General features: G+C 41.3%; 1 protein-coding gene across 3 annotated transcripts in view; it reads right to left on the bottom strand.

Moving 5' to 3' along the window:
* LOC134351995 (microtubule cross-linking factor 1) overlaps nt 1-21,990 on the bottom strand; it is a 219,489-nt gene extending 197,499 nt beyond the window's left edge. For 2 of the 3 annotated variants that reach the window (XM_063059028.1, XM_063059036.1), the window contains exons 1-2: nt 20,640-21,990; nt 5,024-5,248 (exon numbers count right to left, since the gene is read on the bottom strand). In XM_063059028.1, the coding sequence (XP_062915098.1) occupies nt 5,024-5,248; nt 20,640-21,530 (1,116 nt within the window). In that variant the 5' untranslated portion in view covers nt 21,531-21,990. The remainder of the gene's footprint in view (nt 1-5,023; nt 5,249-20,639) is intronic. The other variant, XM_063059020.1, reaches the window with a different exon arrangement.
* Between the last annotated feature and the right edge of the window lie 819 nt (nt 21,991-22,809).

Below are 22,809 nucleotides of genomic sequence, written 5' to 3'. Positions count from 1 at the left end.
CTGAAATGTAGAATTATCACTGTGAGGCTATGACTTGGTTGAGTTATCTGAGTGTAACGTTCCTGTAACCACCCCCTTAGCCAACAAAATATTCTTACTATCAAAAAATAGAAAATTGATTCAAGCAACCTCATACTGCATTTATCTGGTGAAAGGAAGAATTCACTTAATTTAAAATTGGTCATGAAAATCTTGTGGACACACACACACACACACACACACACACACACACATACACACATACCCAATGAATCTGTCTTTTAAGAAAATTTATCAAGGAAACACTTAGCCTATCAAAATCCCGCCATCAAAACTTACTTGGTAGTTTTCAATATCAGGGGAAGGCAAATGAGGCCAATTATCTCCAGATTCTGTCAGTCCAGACTCCCTTGTTAGAGGTTTGAACACAACACGTGTGGAATTTAATGTAGTAATGAGTGAGCACTACATTTTTGGATAAAGAGGTTAAAGTGAAGCCCGTTTTATTTCCCAAGTGGACATAGAAGATGTTAGTTCAAAGTGGAGAATGAGAATTTTCATGGAGTCCTGGCCATTATCATTCCTCTTCCTCAGTCAATATCAAATAAAACAGATTATCACCAAGTATAAATTGTCCATAACATTTCCTACATTACAAATGTAACTATGCTTCAAATGTATATCATTTACCAGGAAATGCTTTATAGTGACCCAATATTCATTGCAAGTCCTATATAAATACAAATAAAGCAATTTAATTAACCAACAGGTTTATTAACTTCAATACATAATAAAGTGTTGACAAATTATGACATGACCATAGGGTTAATGGCCTTTGGACCCCAAACTGGTCTGAAAATTTTAAAAATTGCAAACTTTATGCAATTTGTGTCCCTATTATCATCAATGTCTTTGCGGATTATTGGATTTTCGATGTTACTGCAGGAATGGACAACCTCCTATATCTTAGTACTGGGTATTAATAATTCTTTAATCTGTTGTATTCTGCACAAATTAAATCTAAATGCTTTCAAACTTAAGTGAAAGCCCTCGAGCCCAAAGCTAATTTCATGCAGGGAAAGTGAACCTTAGTTTAAGCATAGAATCATACTTAGAGTTGTAGTTATTAGTAAAGAAAAACACAGGAGATCCTGCAGATACAGGAAATCCAGAGCAACACACCCAAAATGCTGGAGGAACTCAGCAGGTCAGGCAGCAGTCAAGATTTCAAGCCAAGACCCTTCATCAGGACTGGAAAGGAAGAGGGAAAGATGCCAGAATAAAAAGGTGAGGGGAGGGGAAGGAAGAGAAGCTACAAGGTGAAAAATGGTCTGGTGGGTGGGGGAGGGGGATTAAGTTAGAAGTTGGGAGGCAAAAAGGCAAAGGGCTAGAGAAGGAGAGAAGGAGGAATCTGCTAGGAAAGAAGTGTAGTTCATGGGAGAAAGGAAGGAGGACGGTCAGCGGGGGAGGTGATAGGCAGTGAGGAGAAGAGGTAAGAGGCTATGTGGAGAAATGAAGAAGAGGGAAGGGGGAGATGAAAAAATACTGGAAGTTGGAGAAATCGATGTTCAGGCTTTCAGGTTTGATGCTACCCAGATAGAATATGATGTGTTGCCCCTCCAACCTGAGAGTAGCCTCATGATAGCAGAAGCGGACGACAGGGAGCAACATGTCAGAATGGGAATGGGATAGGAATGGAAATAGTTGGCAACTGTGAATTCTGCTTTTTGAGGATTCAGTTTAGGTATTCAGCAAAGTGGTCTCGCAATTTACATTAGGTCTCACCAATCTTAGAGGCAGCCACATCAGGAGCACTGGATACTGTATATGACCACAAAAGATTTGCAGGTTAAGTGTTGCCTCACCGTGAAGGACTGTTTGGGGCCCTGATGGAGGTAAGGGAGGAAGTGACTGGGCTTATTAGTACTTCTGCTGCTTGCAGGGATAAGTGACAGGAGAGAGATTAGTGGGGAGGGATGAATGGACAAGGGAATCACAGAGGGAGTGATCCCTGTGGAAAGCAGAGAGTGGGGGGGGTGGGGAGAGGTTAAGATGTGCTTGGTGTGAAGATGCTGGAAGCTGTGGAGAATGATGTGTTGCATGCAGAGGCTCATTGGACAGTAGGCAAGGACAAAAGGTGGGAAGCATATCAGTATCAAGCCAAACAGTCTGAAACTAGTTTGTGAATTCATATTAAAAAAGACATGCTAATTGTTTTTATGGAAGTATGATTACAATATTGATATAAAGACATTTGTATTAGCACAGGTGTGTGAGTAAGAAGCATCAATACACACCTATGGTCAGATGAAAGGTTAATCCGAAATGCAAACTTTGTTTCCCTTTCATAGATACTGAGCATTTCCAGCATCGCTTATATATCAAATTTCCAGCACCTGCAGTATTTTTGCTTTTCAATTAACTATATGTATCCAAGGAGAACATTAAATGGCATGTCAAACAAACCATTGAATGAGGTATAAATGCATTTTGTCTGACCAACTTTCTCACTTACGTTTTGGAAATGCAAACCATTTCCCCCAATCCTGCATCTTCAACATAAACATGCCACTGAGGACCAAGATTAAAAGTAGGATTTAAAAAACATGTGAAAGGCCTCTTTCAATTGTAGGGCAGTGCAAAGTGGCACTGATTGAAAGCCAGCAGCAGGGACAAGGATGTAAGCAGGAATGTGGATGGGAGCGGGGCAGGTGTGAAAACAAGACCTAAATATCAGTCGAACAAGACGTTGTCACAGAGAGCAGAAGAACAGGAATAGGAGAAAAAACATGCCATACAAAAAGGCAAGAGATTGGAACTCTGAAATAAAAACAGAAAGTGCTAGAAACACGCAGCAAGCCAGGCAGAATTTGTAGAGAGAGAAACAGAGTTAACATTTCATGTCCAAGATCCAATATCATACGGAGGCTGTTCTTCAACCAGAAGCATCAGCACTGCTTCTTTCCAAAGATATTACCCGATACTGTATGCTCCTATTTTCATTCAGAAAGACACTGTTAATTTATGCAGACAAAATGCTGGAAAATCTCAGCATTTCTGAAGAAGGGTCTTGGGCAGAAATATTGACTGCGTATTCCCCTCTGTAGACGCTACCTGACCTGCTGAGTTCCTGTGGCATTTTATGTGTGTTGCTCTGTATTTCCAGCATCAGCAGAATCTCTAGTGTTACGGTGAATTAACACTGGCTATTTGGCAGAGTCAGTGTGAAAGCTGCTTTTTATTTACCTTGTGGTGAGAGCAATCCTAAAGAATGCATTGTGTTTATTTCTCTATTAAAGTCAAAAACCAGATAAGGAGGCTGAGGTCTGATCAGCGGGTGGACAGATTAGTTCTAACAGAGAATTCACATCCACAAAATATGGATGGTGTTTTCTCCAAATATGATGCTGAGCTCCTGTGTGTTTCCAGGATTTTATATTGGAGCAGAGCTAAGATGGTGCTTAACAGCGACTCCTTCGAGTTCATCCACGGAAACAGCTTAATTTCTACCTTTGATGTCTCTCCTTTTCCCCTTCAGGGTGGATTGGATTCTGTTGGAGACCCTGACCTGGAATTACACTCAGACTTCAGTTCTTTGCGGTGGTGGGACCCACTCCCAGGGGGGCTCACAACTGCCCCCTTTTCGATATCACAAGGACAAGGCCTAAAAGACAAGTGTGCCTTCAAGGTTCCGAGGCTTTGCGGCCCAGTGGACAGGCTGATTCTATGCCGGTGCTGTGGACTGAATCGTCGTGGGAGAAAATGGAACATTAGGAACAGTGGAACACACACAAAAAATGCTGGTGAACGCAGCAGGCCAGGCAGCATCTATAGGAAGAGGTACAGTCGACGTTTCGGGCCGGGACCCTTCGTCAGGACTAACTGAAAGAAGAGAATAGTGGATCAGTTGTTGGAGGTTCTGTAATCAGCAAGTTGAGCACACTTCCTCTCTCTCGTTGCTGGGGGAGAATTTGTTGCCGATTCTTGAGTTGGAGAACTTGGAAAAACAGCTACGTGACAGACTTTATCACTGCAAATCAGTGAGTTGTTCTGTTATCTCTCCCCTCTCACCGTGAAAAGGGACAGCTCTCTGTCCTTTTATTAGGGGGGGAGAGAGAAAGAGAGAGCCTGTGGCATGTTGAATTTTGGGTGAACGATTAGTTTTTCTTGTACTGCAGATCATAGTCTTTCTTAGGAGCCTTGCTATTGTTTGCCTGCTGGGTGGAGGGTGCTGATGCTTTTTTTTGCGCGGAAGTGGGGGCGGGGGAGGGTCGTTGCTTTCCTGCTGTTTCAGCAAGGGAGGGGTGAGTAGGGGGGCTTTGAGGTGTAACATTTTTACTGTCACAGCTTCTGTGGGGCACTCTTCTGTTTTCGCGGATGCCTGCAAAGAACAAGAATTTCAGGATGCATATTGCATACATTGCTCAGAAATTAAATGGAATAATTGAATTACACCTTGAAAAACAACATTGAGGTCATAATGTGCTGTAACTTCTGAGAAAAAAATCAAGTGCATAAATGCAATCACCTTGCTGGGAAATTTATGATCAGTGAAAGATGGAAATTGTGAAGGGTGAAGCTTAACCCTAAAACATAGTTCTTTCTTTCCTACCACACATGGTTATTTCCAATCTCTCTATTTCACAGAGTTCTCCTGTGTGTGAATGAGGCATTTCCCATGAGTAAAGTTGGCAATGAATGACTCATGAATGAGTGGACATGCACAAAGGAATGAATGAATGAATATATACTGTACGTAACTGAGCATGAATGGGATGACTACATTGGGACAGTTTGTTCATCACGGACAGAGAGATTGAAAGATTCTGTTAGTGCAGTAGGCTGACATAGAGAAAAATACAATGCTGTTTTGCTAAGCAACAAGAATAGAGGCAACAGAAACAAGATTTGCATCTGTGTGGTTATTTTTTCTGTGTAAATTTGTGGATCAGCTTGTTGCCCCGAGCTTAATAGAACACACATTGATTTTGTTCATGGGTAGTCACAAGGTTAGTGAGTTGACTGGGTATGGTGACCAGCTTACCTTCAAGTCTTGCTCCAGATTTCTTATGAGTTCCCCATCAACCTGACCGGTCTGAGCAACCTTCAAGCTCTTCTGCTCGGCTTTCCTGAGGCGGTACTGCAGGATGCGGCAGTTTTTGTTGGAACGATCCAGCTCCCTGCGCAGTTCCTGCAGCTGATACACATCCTCCTCCAAATAGCTATCCCGCATTTCTTCCATCTCGGATCGCAGCTCATCCAACTCATCCTGTCCATTAAGAAACACATGCTAATTAATAACACCGTGTGCTGCACTCTTCTATCCTGCCATTAATTTGCACAAAACCAAAAATAAAAGAGCAACATGCAAGCTAAGAAGGTGCAATTACAGTCAATGAACCCCATGCAGTGGGATGGGATGGGGGTGGGCGGGCAGGGAAGGAAGATTGGTACACAGACTGACGGGACTCTCTCCTCTCTATTCCAGCTGAGAGGATGGAGAAGTAACATCAAATATCTCCTGACAACCGGTACCTAAGTACCGGAAGCAAATGACATGACACACATGACTAAAAGGGGCACTAACCAGATGAATGAAAGCATACTCGAAAAGTATAATTAGAAAATACTGGAAATAGGTAACTTATCAGGCTGAGGAGTTCTAAACCTGTTTCCCTTTCCACAGATGCTGCCTGACCTACAGAGTACTTCCAGCATTTTCCTTTTTTTATTTAAGATTTGTAGCACCTGCAGTTCTTTAAATTTTCATCACAAATAGCTCCCAAGTACAAATTCACAAAACTTAATACTGTAGGGAACTTGCATAAGTTACAAAAACAGTACTGCTTTGCTTTGTATGAATCCCATACTTGTTAACAAGACAGACTTTTCAGCACTGAGAAAATGATGGAAGTTTCTTCTTTATAAAGAACATCTGCACAGGCAGCTGCAGAGTTAAGCTCCCTTTATTCCGTTCCAACAATTTAAACATTAAAATCAGCCTCCAAGGATCATCCACCACTTCATCAATGTGCTAGAACTATCTCAAACACCAGCCATCCTCATGCTAGTGGAGATTCCTAATCTGACAACATTTTGGGTCAAAACTGTATCAGAAATTTATGTTTGCACACTGCTGATGATTTTCCAGACTTCTTTACGGAAGTTCCCTGCAGCATTTTAACTTACTGTTTCAACTGAATGAAAGGCAAGTTTCAAATAAGAAAGAATTTACTGTTTTATCCTCATTTGTGGATTGAGTGTTAAAACTATCTATTAGTATAAATTAAGGAAGCTTTAACTCCAGATTCTGTCCTTTCATGAAATGAAAATGCCTCAGATAAAATGTTAAGTTGGTCACAATGGAGAAAATCTACCAGTACTCTGTTAGAAGCTCCCTAAACTCACTATTGTTTGAAATCAAGCCCTTGTGTGCCTCAATGACCTAGAGAGCAATGCTATTTGGAGTCAGGGCTTTACGTTTTGACCCTTGGTAGTTTCACCCATGCCAAACAGGTCAAAGGGTAGAGGCTAGATTAAGAATGGTCCACTGGTCCTCCAGGTTTGGTGGTTCAGTTTAGGGCCAACAACTCTGACTGGTCAAACAAAACTGTTGCGGAGATAGCAATGAAGAATCCTTCAACATCTGTGTGTGACAATACTCCTGAGCCTCCAAATGGATTTGCATGGCTGACAGCAGTAGAAACTGACAGGAAGCTACTGACATGATGAAGGAAACGTTGATCACTGTCAAGACCAAGTAGGACCTTCATTGCCGCCCTCAACACTGGCAGTGCAATGGGCAGTTAAAGAATAACTTGCAATATATTCATCTCAAAGGACATCATTTGCAGAGTCATACAGCACAGATGCCTGCCCTATGGCCCAACAATCCCATGCCAACCACAGTGCCCACACAGCTGGTCCCAATTTCCTGCATTCAGCCCATACCCCTCCAAGCCCTGCCCCTCAGTGTATCTACCCAATGACACCATTACACCAGCCTCAACCACTCTTCTCATTCCATGTACTCACCACTCCGTGTGAAAAAGTTGCTCCTCAGTTTCCTTTTAAATCTCTCCCCTCTCAACATAAACCTATGCCCCCTAATTCTGGACTCCCCTATCCTGGGGAAAAGACCATTACTGTCCACCTTATCTATACGCCCCAAAATGTTAAACATTTCTATCCCATTACCCCTCATTCTCCTATGAGGAATAAAGACCTAGCCTGCCAATCTCTCCTGACAACTCAGGCCCTCTATTCCTGGCAATATCGTCATAAATCTATTTTGCACTCTTTCCAATTTAATCACATCCTTCCTATAACAAAGAAACCAAAACTGTGGATAGTACTCCAAGTGCAGCCTCTCCAATGACTTATACAAGTGCCTGCTAAGGCCAGTTTACTAAATACCTTCTTCACCTCCCACCCCTATCTGTGACACTGTTTTCAATGAACAATGCACTTATACTCCCAAGTCACTTGAATGTGAGAATCTCTCAGAAAGAATCACTAGTATACGGGCCTCGCCCATTGCAAGTAAATAATGTAAATTTATAACTGTTTTGAAGGCAAGTGATAGGCAGCATGCATAGGTTTTCTGATGTGTGTTGGTAGCATCACAGAATCCTCAATGCCAGTACTGACACAGGAAATGATCTCCCTGAACTTTTACTTATCTCATGGGCAGTGCTGGAAAAATCAACATTTAATGCTTATCCAGGAGATTTAAAAAAATGGAAGTTGGCTGAAATTGTTATATTCAATGTCATGACTTACAGCAGCAAAACACTCAGGAAGAAGATGAAACACTGTTCCTTAAACTTACTTACTGGAGCACTGTAGAAGGCTAGAGATCAGAGTAGAAATGGAATGGAGAATTCAAGTGACAGATGAACGGAAGCTCAAGATCTTCCCAATGGAGATGTGCTACAAAGCGATCGCCTATGCAGTAGGCCAGTTTGAATGAAATGCAAATGAATTCCTACTTTGCCTGGGTCCCTGGAAGCTGGGAAAGGAAGAGGTGTTGCATCTCCCACAGCTGCATTGGAAAGAGGAATGAGAAAGTGCGGTCCTGAAAGTACATCAACTGTACCTTTTTCCTATAGATGCTGTCTGGCCTGCTGAGTTCCTCCAGCATCTTGTGTGTGCTGATGAGGAGGAGGATGTTTGGTGAAGGTGCAGAGGGCATTAAATGGTGATGAATCTGTGTCCACTGACTTGAGACAAGTCGGTCAGCATTATTGTTTGGAAGTTCTTTTAATGACATCCAAACGTAGTCAAACATCTGAATGGAGAAATCAAAACCAATACTGGAAACACTCAGTGGGCAAGAGAGACAGCTGGTGAGCAGATTGAGGCTCCACCATCATAACTTGAAAAGTATAGAATTAAGATGGTGCTGGTGAAGTACAGTGACAACTTGCTGGCAGCAAACAGAACTATTAATTACTTTATTAATTACACTCTTTCTGGTAAACAATCACTGCATTCAATAGCCTGTAACTTCCCTTTCAGACTTGAGTTTTTAAACCTGCATGTATTACCTGGCATTTTTGTGGTGTGAACTGAAGTCTCAAAGGTGCAGGATGGTTGTGGCATTACGGTTACTAGCAGAATCGAGGCGGCGGCAGTGGGGCCAAGGCCTGAGTGGAGAACAATCTGCTGTTTGGCAGATCTAAACACTGGGTCAGATTGAAAAGGTCAGGGTGTTGGGACCAGATGTGAGGTACAGGCCAGTGTTCAGCTTGGTGCTGCACGAGTTTTATTGTCTCTGTGCTGAACATAGGCTTTGGCCTGCAAGTAATGGGCACCTGGATTGACTGCAGTGATGACCGAATTTGTGGCTGTGGACTCACTTCTGTGAACTTCAGTTCCGAATGTTTGCTTACTTTTATTTGTTTACTTTCATTGTTTGCATGACTTGTTTTTTCCCTGCATATTTGGTGTTTGACCATCTTTTTTTAAAGTGGGTTCTGTTGGGTTTCTTTGTCTTGTGGCTGCCTGTTAGGAGACGAATCTCAAGGTTGCATATATTATACATATTTTGATAATAAATGTACTTTGATCTTTTTGAACTTTTAAATTAATTTAAAGAGAAGGTCTGTGGCAAGATATAAACGAAAGCTGTCAAGGCAATAATTATTTTAAAATCAGTTCTTTTAACTTGTTAAATAATTGTTAGTATGACAACCTTGTTAATTTTATTTCTCTCCCCAATGATGATGTGTAACCTGTTTAGTGCTTCTAACATGCCCCGTTTTTGATTCTGTTGAATGTGTTCTTGTTTCTATTTACTGATATTTATTGGTCACATAGTTGCCTCTGTTAATACTTTGATCCACTGTAAAATTTATCCCATCTCTGTTTGCCCCATATAATGGGTAACCACACCTCACTTTCAACAAGCCAATCACTTTCCACACTACTTCATACTGCACAGAATCAGTCCCTGTGGCCCAGCATCTCCCCCATATTCTACTGCTCACCTCCATGGCAGTGAGTATGTATAGTGGCCAATTAACCCCAACTGTTATGTGGGAGGCAATCAGAGAACTGGAGCAAATTCACAGGGGGAATATGCAATCTACACACCAACAGCACCTGGGGTCAGGATTGAAGTTGGATGGCTCATACTGTGAGGCAAAGACTCGGATCACTGTCCTTCATTATGTTTCTATTGCGTTTGATCTTTGCTAAAGGGACACCTTTTGCAGGACTGTAAGATGAGGTTACAATTAGCTTTACAATAAAGAGCAGTAAAGACCTTTAGGATATTCAAATGAAACTGTCAAAGGTGTTATATAAGGAAATATCCTTATTTCTTCTTTGTAAACTTTAACAATCCCCCTACAATCCTAATCAACATCAAGCTCCTTCCTGAAATTCTGCTTCATAAACTATGAACATATACCTTTTGTCTGTTCAACTGATTTACAATAGCCACCCTACGAATAATGTGTTAGGCAGTTAATCCTAGCTACGCCTCTCCTATTTAGAAGTTATCTAGTGAAGTACTTCATTTGAACCTTCTCACCAGTAAAACTGGTGAATAGAAGACACAGTTTTGACTTTTCAGCACCAAGCCCATTAACTTTTGCTAGCTCAAGGATTGTCTTTGAATGAAGACATCAGAATTTGGCAGTGTAGGAAAGGACAAAAACTCTTGACTCTAAATGAACATTCTTTAGCCACATTAAGGGAGCCAAGAAGCTAAGCTGCTTATTTTCTCAGGAATAAAAGTAACCAGCTAGAGAAACACACCCCACACCAACATCAATTAATCAGAGTCTCTGGTGCAGACTCAAAGCATAGTATTCTTTACAAGATCCCACCCAAACCAGAATATGGTCACTTTGGCTCATTCACGTATGGATACAGGCATTCATTGCTCATCCAATACTGCCCTCAGAAAGATGGCTCTTGCACCTTCATCACCTCTTGAAATGAAAACATGCCTTCTCATGAAGGTACTCTCACAACGTCGATCGAGAGGACACTGCAGTAACAGCAAAGGAAGAGCAATATACTTCCAAATTAGTGTGTGACTTGGAGAGGAATTTACAACTGGGGTCATTTCTATGTATCGATGATCCTTCCTGGTAGTTAAAGGTCATGGGTTTGCGAAGCATGTTGAAGTAGCTTAGTGAATAAACATATTGCATTTTGTAGTCAGCTCATGTGATAGCCAAGTTTTCACTCAATTACCAAAACTATCTGACATGAGACATCCCCTTGAAGGTAACAGAAGCAGATGATGCACAGACCACTGATACCAACTGACTCACCAATTGCTCAATAGTCCTTCTTGTAAAACATTGTTTAATATCAATAAGGCTCTGCTCCGATCAGCATGTCCAAGAAAAATATGTTTTATTATACAATTAGTAACAAGAACAAACAGTTTACACTATTCAAGTAAATACAGTCCCTAGTCTCTTTCTGCTGTTCCTAACATCAGCAAGTGTACAAGTCCTCAATAGTCCTTGACGCCACTCAACTAAGACTATAGCTTGAAGTCAAGTCTGCTCAATTAATCCAGTAAACAAACAATTCTCAAGAAAAAGCAAAACTCTTGCATCTCATTCACACATGCTGTTTCTAACAACAGTGAATGTGCACATATCCTTTCAATTTTAGTCCCTGACACCACATACAATTTCAGTCCAAAGCAGTTATCTCCATCTGTGGAAATTCTCGTCCTTTTATACACAAGAATCACTTTGGCAAACTAATTAAGTTGTTTAACACACTGACCAGTACCACACCAGCAGTTTTAAAAATGTTAGCTACATATATCATGAAGTATTAATAAATTAGAATGTATAATAGCAGTATTGCAAATCTATTCGAAAGTTCTTGCTGTCTTCTGTATCACACCACACTCTTTTCAGAAAATGTGGATGCTTAAGGGAGCCATGAAAGCCTTTCAATGACACACAGTGGCAGCAGGCTGAACGTTTGGAGTCACCATTAGATTCACAGTGGAGAAGATTAGCTGAGGAAACAGCTGTTCTGCACCAAGTAATTTTGCTCAACACTTATCACATAAGGAAAGCCAGCAATTAGGAAGATGAATGTTCCTAGAGCCGACAGTAAAGATCCTTGTTGTAGTTGCATGGGCTGTAGGTGTGATCACACGTAGAGCACTGAGACAGTTTTGGTCTCCTTAACCAAGACAGGATATTCTTGCCTTACGGAAATCCAAAGAGAACTTGCTCAATGCAATCCCAGGATAATCTGTAGGAAGACAATGAAAGGAATGTGTGCCTCATCTGCTCGATATGGAAAGGATGTTTCCTATAGTGGGTGAGTCTAGGACCAGAGGGCACAATAGATCTGAAAATCTATAAAGGCATTCTACACAATGTTTATGAGTACTGCATTCCAAATAATTTTTTGGATTGTCTTCTGGCTTTCCCATGTACAGGTGCCATGAAGCCATAGGAATGTAGTAACACTATCCAGGAATGCCCACTGGGAGTTGCACAGATGATATAGGTGTGATTCACACAGAATTATAGGAGCAGTGCAGTTGCATAGCTGTTAGTGTAATGCTATTACAGTGCCAGCGACCAGGGTTCAAGTCTTTAAGGAGTTTGTATATTCTCCCTGTGACCACATGGGTTTCCTCTGGGTGTTTCAGTTTCCTCCCATAGACCAAAGAAATACGGGGTAGTGGATTAGTTGATCACACAGGTGTAATTGGGCCTGTCGGGCCAGAAGAGCCTGTTACCATGCTGTATCTCTAAACAAAGAAAAAATTAAAACTCTTCCTTCCAATAGGCCTTTTCTATTCACTTACTGCACTTTAACACTTACAGGTCTTACCTTATTGCTTTCACAGCTAAAAGCAAACTACATTGTATGGAGTAACATATAAGCCAGTATTGTTTCAGGATGGCAAATTTCCTTCCCTCCAGAAGATTAATGAACCAGTAGCTTTTTAGAGCAATCCAACAGTTTCATGATTATCTTTATTTAAACTATCTTTTTATTCAAGATTTATTTATTTTATTTAAATTTCCCAGCTACAATGGTGAGATTGAAACTAATGTCTGCAAGTTTTACAACCAAAACCTCCAGATAATACTCTTGTAACTTAATCACCATGCTGTTTTAGCCACAAAGTGCTGAATTTTCTACCCTTCGGACTCAACCTCAATATCAAAGAATGATTGAGATGTCAGGTCCACAGCTTAGAGGATTTTGAATTCAAGGACACATTTCATCACCCTATCACCCAACACGTTGATCACCAACACACCACAACATCCCTAAGGGTTTTTGACAATTGAAATTGCAAACATTTCCAACTCACTTCCAAAAACTAGATACATTTCATATAAATCACATCTGTTACAAAGCAGAATAGACATTAGCCACATTTCCTCAATCAAGTAATTACAGACCAAATACAGTGTATTCCAGTTCATTGGGCCATCAGTTAATTGGGGCAGCTGCTTATTTGGGACAACTCTTAAAGTACAAAAACATTAAGAAAATAGCCAGGACTACTTTCGTTTACCTGGGGCACTGTGCCACTTAATTGGGATAGGAGGCTTGCTGCCGAACAGTTTCTAACTAGCGTCAGTCACGTACACTTCCATGGCCATTGGACATGACACCATGGTTACAATGAACAGTTTTAAAACAGGCATTTGTGTTAAAAAATCTGTGACTTGTGTCACTGATAGTTGGTGAGAAATAAGCAGTAAGACAGTCAGAACTGTTTTGCTCACTGCAGTTTCAAGCATTTGGGATTGGAGATGCCAGAAACGACCATGAATGAAAATGAAATGATTTCACAAACAAGTTAAGCACTGTGAAGAATTTGAAGATACAATCATCTTCAATGTTACAATGAGAATGAAGATCTGGAGAATGCAATCACTGAAAGCATTGTATGAAGGCAGTCCATTATCTACACTAAGTGCCTGCACTGATTTTGTTCATTTACAGTTAATCAAAAGAACACAGCAGCATACAATGAATGAATTCCTCCATCGATAACTATTAGGAACCAATACACGATTTTATAGAATAGGTAGTGTCCCAGATACTTTTCTGTATTTCATTTCAATAGATAATTCGCTACTCAGTTAAAAGGAAATGAGTCTTTTTTCAAGTTCTTAACTATTTCCATGAAACTTCATCAAATAACTGAAATAGCCACTTAACTGAGCCTAAATTTACTGGTCCCGATGTGTCCCAATTAACCAGAATCCAATGTATTCTGTAACTTTCAGAGAGGAAAGGGATTGCCAGCATTTCTCAAGATGCAATCAGAGTTCACTTACAGAATGTAAGGCTTATTGGATGTAACTAGCATGATGTTAGAGACAATGGATGATGCCTTATGAATTATTTGATGTTGCAATTATATTAGCAGATGAGAAATCCAATATAGTTTGTAGATTTGATATGGAGAAGGCACCAAATAATGTTTCACACATAGATCAACATCCAAAATGTTAATGGCATTTTCTATGGAATGCAGAGGCTGAGATGTTGGAAGCTGATTTCAGTGCAACTTCCAGTGAGCATCTGATAAATATCTGAATGAGAATAATGTGGTTGGTTTATTATTGTCACGTCTACCAAAACAGAGTGAAGAGATTTTGTTTGCATGCCATCCAGATCGATCACTCCATACACAAGTAAATCAAGATAGTGTCATGAGAGGAAAAAAAATATACATAACCATGAAGAAAAGGCAAAAGGGCAGAAAAGGCACAGCAAGCCAAACAACCACTTTCTGGACTGTATCAATTTCTGGCTATAGGAAAGTTATTCACACATTTCCACAGGGAATGTACATTAGTGACTTGCACTGTCCTGATGAAATGTACAAAATTCAGTGAATTCCATTTAATTGCATCATCGATTAATCCAGATGGACACTTATTTGGGACAACTCATAAGGAATAAAAACAAATTAAGAAAATAGCTAGGACTGACTTTGCTTAGCTGAGGCAGGAAACATTCAGTCACATGCACTTGTGTGCCCGGTAGATACTGCACAGTGCTTAGAGTCAGTTGTGCATGCTTGCATTACGCTATGCATTTGGGGCAATTCAAAAAGCAGGGATTCTTGAGAATTTTAGCCTTTTTTCCAACAAAAAAAATTTCTTTTGAGATCCTTGCCACAAAAAGATTTGACAACAGCCAAAAAAATTACCTTACTGGACTAAATTAAAAGTCATCCGCCTAACCCCACTCATTGTCAGCTGGCAGAGATAACTGGAGTGCCGAAATCTACAACTGCAAGCTTGATACATCAGCAAGATAAAATGTAAGATGAATGGGCATTACTTGAGTGACAACAGGGAATATCCCAAAAACTAAAGCAGGAAGCTAAGGATCTAGATATTGAAGTGACCTTCAACCAATGGTTTTCCATTGTAAATAGACAAGGTGTGCGTGGCAGTGGACCAACGTTAAATAACAACAAGTCAAAGGAGTTAGCTAAGAACTTAGCTCACAAAGATTTAATCAACACATTCAATTCAAGAAAGCACATGGTGAAAAAGGTAGTGCTGATGCTGTAAGTGCAGAAACATGGATAACTACAAAACTCCCCCACTTGCTTTAAAAATTTTGTGCAGATGATATCTACAATGCTGATGATACAGGCATGTGTTTTTTGTGCCATTCCAAATGGTTCCCTTTGCTACAAACACACAAAACTATTAGGTTTAATGAAAGTAATGGATCGCATTGCTATGTTGTGGTGTTCAAATATGTCAGGATCTGATAAAAATTAATTGTTGGTTAATTATTGGAAAAATCATTAAACCTCCAAGATTTAAAGGGCCAAGAATGGATAGTTTACTAATCGACTACACTCAATGGATTTCTCTATCAGTAACCATGTACAAACTAATAGAGTTTTATAATACTGTAGGACTATTGGTAGTGTTCCGCTTTGTTCTGTATTTCATTTACATACATAATTTTTAACTTAGTTAAAAAGTGGTTGTCTTTTTCTAATAGCTTTTAACTATTCCATGAAACTTTGTCTAATTGGAGCAGTGCTTAATTAGGCCAAAACATACTGGTCCCGATGTGTAAAAATTAAATAAAATCCATTGTATGTATTTGCAGCATGAAAGAATGAAGCATAAAACCAAAACCATTTCAATTTCTGGGTTGGGGCACTCCAGGTCTCTCAAAATATTTCCATCAACAGAGAGTTTGAGTATAGGGATATTGAATACAAGTCTACTGTGGTACATTTGGTAAGACTGAAAATTCTGACGCAGAGTACTGTGAGTTCAAGTTCCAGTCCAGTCTTGATAACGAGGTCAATACTGGCACTGTAATGATGTACTAATGGACTAAGCAGCTGCTTAAGGTGACTCAGATGAACATTAAACTGAGGTTCTAGATAGGGGTAGGGTGCAAAAAATTCTGTGTAATTATTTTGAAATAGGGTCTTAACACTAGTGTTCTTGGATAACACTTCTCTATCTAAACAAAAAAATAATTGTTCATAATAGGATTATTATTTGATGGAGCTTCCAGTATGCAAACTGACTGCCAATGAATTGCCTTTAGTCTAGTCACTTGTAAGCCCCATTCTAAGTGAGCAATTTGAAAGTATCAAATCCTATGTAAAAGTACCTATTAATATAACAAAAGTAACCTCAATCCTACATAAGCAATTTAGCAGGCAAAAAAATTGACAAATTATTAAGCACATTGCAAGATATATTGTTCAAGTGCAAAATTAGCAAACAATTGACACTATTTCTCCAAAAATAGGTGCCAGTTTGTAAACTAAATCAAATATTTGTCCACGGACAGTGTAGAGATTTTGAGTGTTAACTATGACCACAGCAACTTGCTCCTGTATGTCAATGCCACAAACATCAAATATCTTGCTTATGTAAAATCCAATCTCTACACTTACCACGATACCCTAGTGCAAAAATAGAAGACCATCAGATTAGTAAAATAAACCTTTGAAGAATCTCAATAAGTGGAAGCCACAAACACCCTGGCACCATATTGTCAAATGATCGCCTGTAAACTGACTGCATAGCAGACCCATGTCAGTGAAAGGGTCATGGTGATGGTCATTCTGTTACCACTGCACATCAGGCCAATCTGGGCTAATGTATAGATCCATCACTCAACTGTTATACAACTTGTTTTATTAATAATCTAATAACAGAATGCGCAAATGATGTTTCCAGGTAAAATGTGGAAAAAATTAGATGAAATGATGCAGTCTATAGGTCAATCATTCACAATGCAAGTAATATTAGTGACAAATAACACAGTATTATATTTATCACCTTAATGACTTAGAAAGCAAAATGCTACACATGTTGGAAATCTGAAATAAAAATATAAATCCTGAAAACACGTTCAAGGTCAGATACTTTATTGTCTCAAATTTCTATTTTTCCAATGGTTTATTGTATTGTCATGATACAACTTGGAATGGTTAACATTTCAGGTCAAAGACTCTTCATCAGACCCAAAATATTAACTGTCTCTTGTTCCACAGATGCTGCCTGACCTGTTCAGTTTTTCCAGCATTCCCATTTTTATCTCAGATTTCCAGCATCTGTGGTATTTGTAAAGTGTAATGGTGCTGGCAGTCTAGTCTCTAAATGCCACACAAATTTCAAGCAGCTAAGTGATTGTTCAATGCAAACATACCATGTAATGTGCTTTTTATATCATATTGTGAATAAAATCCATACTCCATGCAATTGGTTCAATTTGCCTGCATCTGCCATCTCAATGTCTCTGGAGTTCCATACAGAGTACAGCAACTTTGGTACATATTCACTATGCATAAATAGATACTGACCACATGTAGAGAACACATGCACACAATGTGTTCCCAGTAGAGCACTGTAATGAACACACTAACCCTGGAGTCATTCCAACAAAATTTGGAATCCATCCACTGCCAACTGAAAAGTTTCTTTATGAACGATTTTTAAAAATCCATTTGAATAAGTTACATTTAAGACTTAGTATAAAACTACTTAACAGTACTGCAATCAAACAAGAATTAAAGTCTGATTTTAATTCTGTATAAAGAACATACAATTCAACAAACAGTTTAAATACTGCAATACTAATTATGAACTCAACCTGTCTCTACAATGCCTAATTTACTTTGATTTTATTCAAATTGTCAATTTAAGATTCCACCATAAAAATAAGGAGTCATACTTCCTTCCACGTCTACAACAAAGAGTATGTAAATAATCCTAGTGGTATATGAATAAGCTTTTGTTACAACAGCTTTGTGTAGGGATCAGTCATCTGTCTAGAATACTATTAGAATAATTTGAAAGGACTTGAGGCACAGTGCATTGTCCACCAATGTAAACAAGGAATGCATAGTTGGGTGCTCATGATATGGCGCTGTGAGTGTGATATTGCCATGGCCCCAGCTGGCCAATGAGAAACATTAAATGACTTGTAGCAATCTGCCATTTTGTTGTCAGCAATGAACATCATTCAGATACTCCTGACTGACTTTCGCTTACTGTGCTGAATTTTGCTGTTACAGGGTGCCTGCTCTTGATAATCAACCCCGCATTTTCATACGTTAATCATAGTGTGAACCTATAATACTGCAGCAAAGAAAGTTGGGCATCTGTGAATTGGGCAAGTAATAGTGTATCAACCAGAAAAAGGAAATAATGGATGAAAATTAAAGACTTGGGGAATGGATTTTTTTTAAAGAGGCAGAAGAGAGGAAAAGAAATTATCCAAAAATATTAATATCCCCAACAAAATCCCAAAGAGCACCTTGGTCTCCATGGATGAGTAGGGCATAGGACGCCATACGTAAGAAAAGATGTGCTGGCATTGGAGAGTGCTCAGAGAAGGTTCACAAAGATGATTACAGGAATTAAAGGGTTATCATACGAGGAAAGTTTGATGGCTCTGGGCCCGTACTTGCTGGAATTTAGAAGGATGAGGGGCGAATCTCACTGAAACCTTTTGAATGTTGAAAGGCCTATACAGAGTAGATGCCGAAAGGATGATTCCCATGGTGGGAGAGTCTAGGACAAGAGGTAGCCAGAGGGTGGTGAATTTGTGGAATTCATTGCCACAGGCAGCTGTGGAGGCCAGGTTGCTGGGTGTATTTAAGGTAGAGATGGATAGGTTCTTGATTGGCCATGGCATCAAAGGTTATAGGGAGAAGGTTGGGGAGTGGGGCTAAGGAGGGGGAGAAAAAAGGATCAGCCATGATCAAATGGCGGAGCAGACTCAAAAGGCCCAAATGGTCTAGTTTTGCTCCTATGGCCTACAGTCTTATGTTTCACTGCTGTGTTGCTCTATAACAATATGCTGACCTATCACTCTTGCAATGGAATCATAAAGCAACATCGGATGGATACAGGCCCTTTGGCCCAATCAGTCCATACTGACCATGCTGTCTGCCCAGGTAGTCCCATTTCCCTCTAAACTCCACCTCTCCAAGTGCTTCTTAAATACTAATTTTCTGCACTCTTTCCAAATGTAACCATGTCTTTCATATTAATAGCATGACCAAGACTGTACTCATTAATCCACATGTGGCCTCACCAATGACATACAGCTGCAACATAATAATGTTCCAATTCCTAAACTCACTGGCAGAGAAAAGCCAATGTACTGAATGCCTTTTTCACCATCCTGTCTACCTGTGGTGCCCCTTTCAATGAACTATGCATCTGTACTCCAAGCTCTCTCTGTTCCATTGCATTCTCTATTGCCTTACCATATTGCCTTACAAGTCCTATGCAGGTATGACTTTCTAAATTCACACTTATCTCTTTTGAAATCCATTTGCCACTTCTCACCCAACTTCCCTAACAGACATCAATAACAGTGCCAGAAATGTGGAATAGCAAATTCACCTTGCCACGTTAAAGGTTAGGCTTTGAAGACACTTCTGTGGTCAAGTTTATTGTTGTCATAGACATACATACACAGGGCATAAATGCCACAAAATACCGCGCTTTTACAACAGAAGCATAGTGCATTACAAGACGAGGAAATACTAAATTGGCATAAATTAACAAAATTAACATAAAATTTGGTTTAGATCTGTCATGCAAATCCAGCAGTCTCAATAGATATAAACAGTTCGTCGTTGAGCAAAGTACCGTTTGAGCAAATCTAATGACGGAAATAATTTGCAACCATGAAGGCGCTGAGTCTAACGGCGCCAGAAGTTACTCTCTATTAACACAAGGCTCTCCGTTATTTATCTAACCCCTTTCATGATTCCTGGAACTTCAGTTTGTGCACAAAGGGTTATTTCTATCAAGCATCAAAGTCAGAGTGCACACGCCAGTTTGCCTCGGTTAGCGGTGTGTGAGTGGTTGATTCCAATTTTCAAAAAAAAAAATTCCCATTAGATAAAACTAAATCCAACTGGCATATTATTTAAAAAACGCGCTTAAATGTCCATCTGGAAGGCAGCGTCAGCATCAAAATTAAACGGTCCCACTATCCAACCAGAGCTCCCTGACACACTCAACGTCCCCCCCCCCCATTCAGTCCCACCTCCGGCAATCACCGCCCGTTGGTCAGTTTCAAATCTGTGGAAAGTGACAAGACGAACGGACTGTCTGAAACCAGATCTCGCCACGTTAGAAATACACAGGCAGACAGTATTCACAGAGCGACGAAGGGGGAAAGGGGGTTCAGACTACACACCGCCGTATCGCAAAATGAGCTCGCTAACAAATCACCACCGAATATTTGTTTGTCCGTCTTTTTAAAACAAAACGCCACTGATACAAGATAGCGGACTAGTTAATTAAATTGGGACAAGATTATTGATGATACAAATATCCCGAATGTGATAATGATATTGAGGAGACTCTGCGATATTCAATGAAACAAATGTGGTCAGAATTGCTCAGGCATTTTAGAGACAGATGTATTAAATTTGGTCAAATTGACAGATACTATGACAGGAATGTAATAACCTTGAGCCAAACTGGTCAGATATTATTGATAGAGATGTCATCAGATTTAACTACAATGGTCAGAAATCGGTGGATTTGGATGATGACTGAGGGCGGCCTTTGTCGGGATTTCAAGGACACAAGTAGGGGTGGAGGGGTGATGAGTGGGAGTGAGAAATGAAGTTCGGGGAAGGGACGGTGACAAGTCTTAAGGCTCACCTTGAGGTAATCATTTTCGGAACGGACTTCCTCGATCTCTCTCAGCAGCTCCACCTCCAGCGCGCCGCCCCCGCTCGGTGATACCTCGGATGGGTTCCGGGCTTTGCCGGCTCTGGCGCCCTGCCCACCGTTCGCCGAAGAGCCAGCCTTCAACCCCTCGCCTCCTGGTACTCCTTTGACCGGTGAGCTGCGCTGCTGTTGCTGTTCCCGGCCGAGGTTGGGTGCTCCAGCCGCCGGTTTGCCTTTCTTCCCACTCTCGGCATCGCTGGAACCGGCACAGGACTCGGCGTCGCTGGTGCTGGCCGCCTCCGGCGCTTGCAGCCGCTGCTCGTCCGACAGGGGCTCGGAGGCGCAGTCCGATAGGTCCGAGCTGCTGTCGGTGTGGCTGGGTTTGGTCAGCGCCAACGCCAGGCTGCCCGGCAGCAAGGCGGTCGCTCCGGGCTCGGCTACCAAGCATTTCTTCACCCTCCTCCCTTGGACCTTGTGCTGATGATCCGCACCGTGTCCGGGCTGTTGCTGCTTGCTCCCTTTCTCGTGGTGGGCTTTGGAAGAAGCTCTCTTGGCGAAGTGACTCACCGTCAGTGAAGTTTTGGCCCCGGACACGCCGCTTTTGGGCACCGACGCTTTGTCCTTGGAGCCCGGAGCGTTGCTCCTGCGGGATGGTCTGCTCTGGGGAGCCAGCACCCCGGCGACCTGTTGCTGCTGCTGCTGTTTGGAGAGGGAGCCTGGCGAGGAAGGCAGGATCCCGGGCTTGCAAGGGTTTAGCGAGGGTTTGGCTCCAGCTCGGCAGTGCAGGTCCTTCAGGGGTCTGGCGGGAGAGGGAGCTCGATTCAACCGCTTCTTCTCCACGTACTGCTGCTTGATCTCAGCGCTCCCGTTCACAGTCTCCATGCCTGCGGCGATGCAGCCTGGTCGCCAGCCACCTCTGCCTTGCAACACACAAGAACAGCCCCGCTCTCCCTTTGTGTGTGTGCATCACTCCTCTCTTGATACCGTGCTGCTGCTTTCCCCTGAGTGTGTGTTTGCTCCTCCAAGCAGTCTCCCAAATCGGATTCACACGGAGCCCAGCGCACGCTGGTCAAAGCAGAAGATGATAACCATTTCGCCCCCTCCCCTTTTTTTAAAATCCTCAATCGGCGGCGTGATGGGTATTCTCTCAGCTTCCTATCCTGTGCTACCGGGTTATGTTGCTCCCATTGCCAGTGCCTCAGTCTCTCTGATCTCCCTACAGCTCGCTTTCTTCACCCCCCCCCCCCCGCGGCCTGATTGATTGAAAGAAGGAAAAAAACAAGCTGCAACCTCGCCTGACGCCAGTCCCTGGACGCATGCGCATTTCTTCGGCCCGATCTCTCCCCCCCCCCCTTCGAAGACAGGATCTGTGGTGGTTGCAGTCGCGGTCGGCAGGTTGTGGTGTGATTACGTGTAAACATGGAATAAGTGCCTAACACTTCTAGTGGAATTGAATATATATCTCTGTTTGCGAAATGGACCGATTTATTAAAGGGAAACGGGGAGTGTTGTATTGGATAAGGGGTCCTGATACATGGTCTCGACCCGAAATGTTGACACCTCCTTTTCTCTCATAGATGCTTTTCGAGTCACTATTTCCTCAAACAGATTGTTACTTTGCTCCAGGTTCCCTGCACCTGCAGTTTCTCGTGTTTCTGTTATTTTATTTATTCCGTATTGGTTGCAAGCAGACATGGACTGGGGCATTGAATACAGGAGTTGGGAGGTGTTCTGTACAAGACTACACTTAGAGTATTGTGCATTTCTGGTCGTCTCGCTGTATGAAGGACGTTTTTAAACTGGAAAAGGTGCAGACATGATTTATCAGGATTGGAGGGTTGAGTTGTAAAGAGAGTCTGGATGGGCAGGGATCTTTTCGCCTGCATTAAAGGATACTGAGGGGGTGACCTCGGGCAGATTACAGAAAATCTATGAGTGGCATAAATAAGGTTCAAAGTAAACTTTATTATCAAAAAAAATGTCACCATATACAAGCCTGAGAGTCCTTTTATTGTTGGCATACTCAATGTCTATAGAACAATATCCATAACAGAAGCAATGGAAGACTGCCCAACTAGGGTGTTCAACCTGAATGCAGAACACAACAAACTCTGTAAGTACAAACAGAAGAAATAGTAATAATAAATAAATAAACAAAAAT

This window comes from Mobula hypostoma, chromosome 1 (genome assembly GCF_963921235.1).
Source record: "Mobula hypostoma chromosome 1, sMobHyp1.1, whole genome shotgun sequence".
In the NCBI taxonomy this organism is placed as follows: domain Eukaryota; kingdom Metazoa; phylum Chordata; class Chondrichthyes; order Myliobatiformes; family Myliobatidae; genus Mobula; species Mobula hypostoma.
Note: the sequence above shows the minus strand (reverse complement) of the source record. Positions and strands in the feature narration are given on the sequence as shown.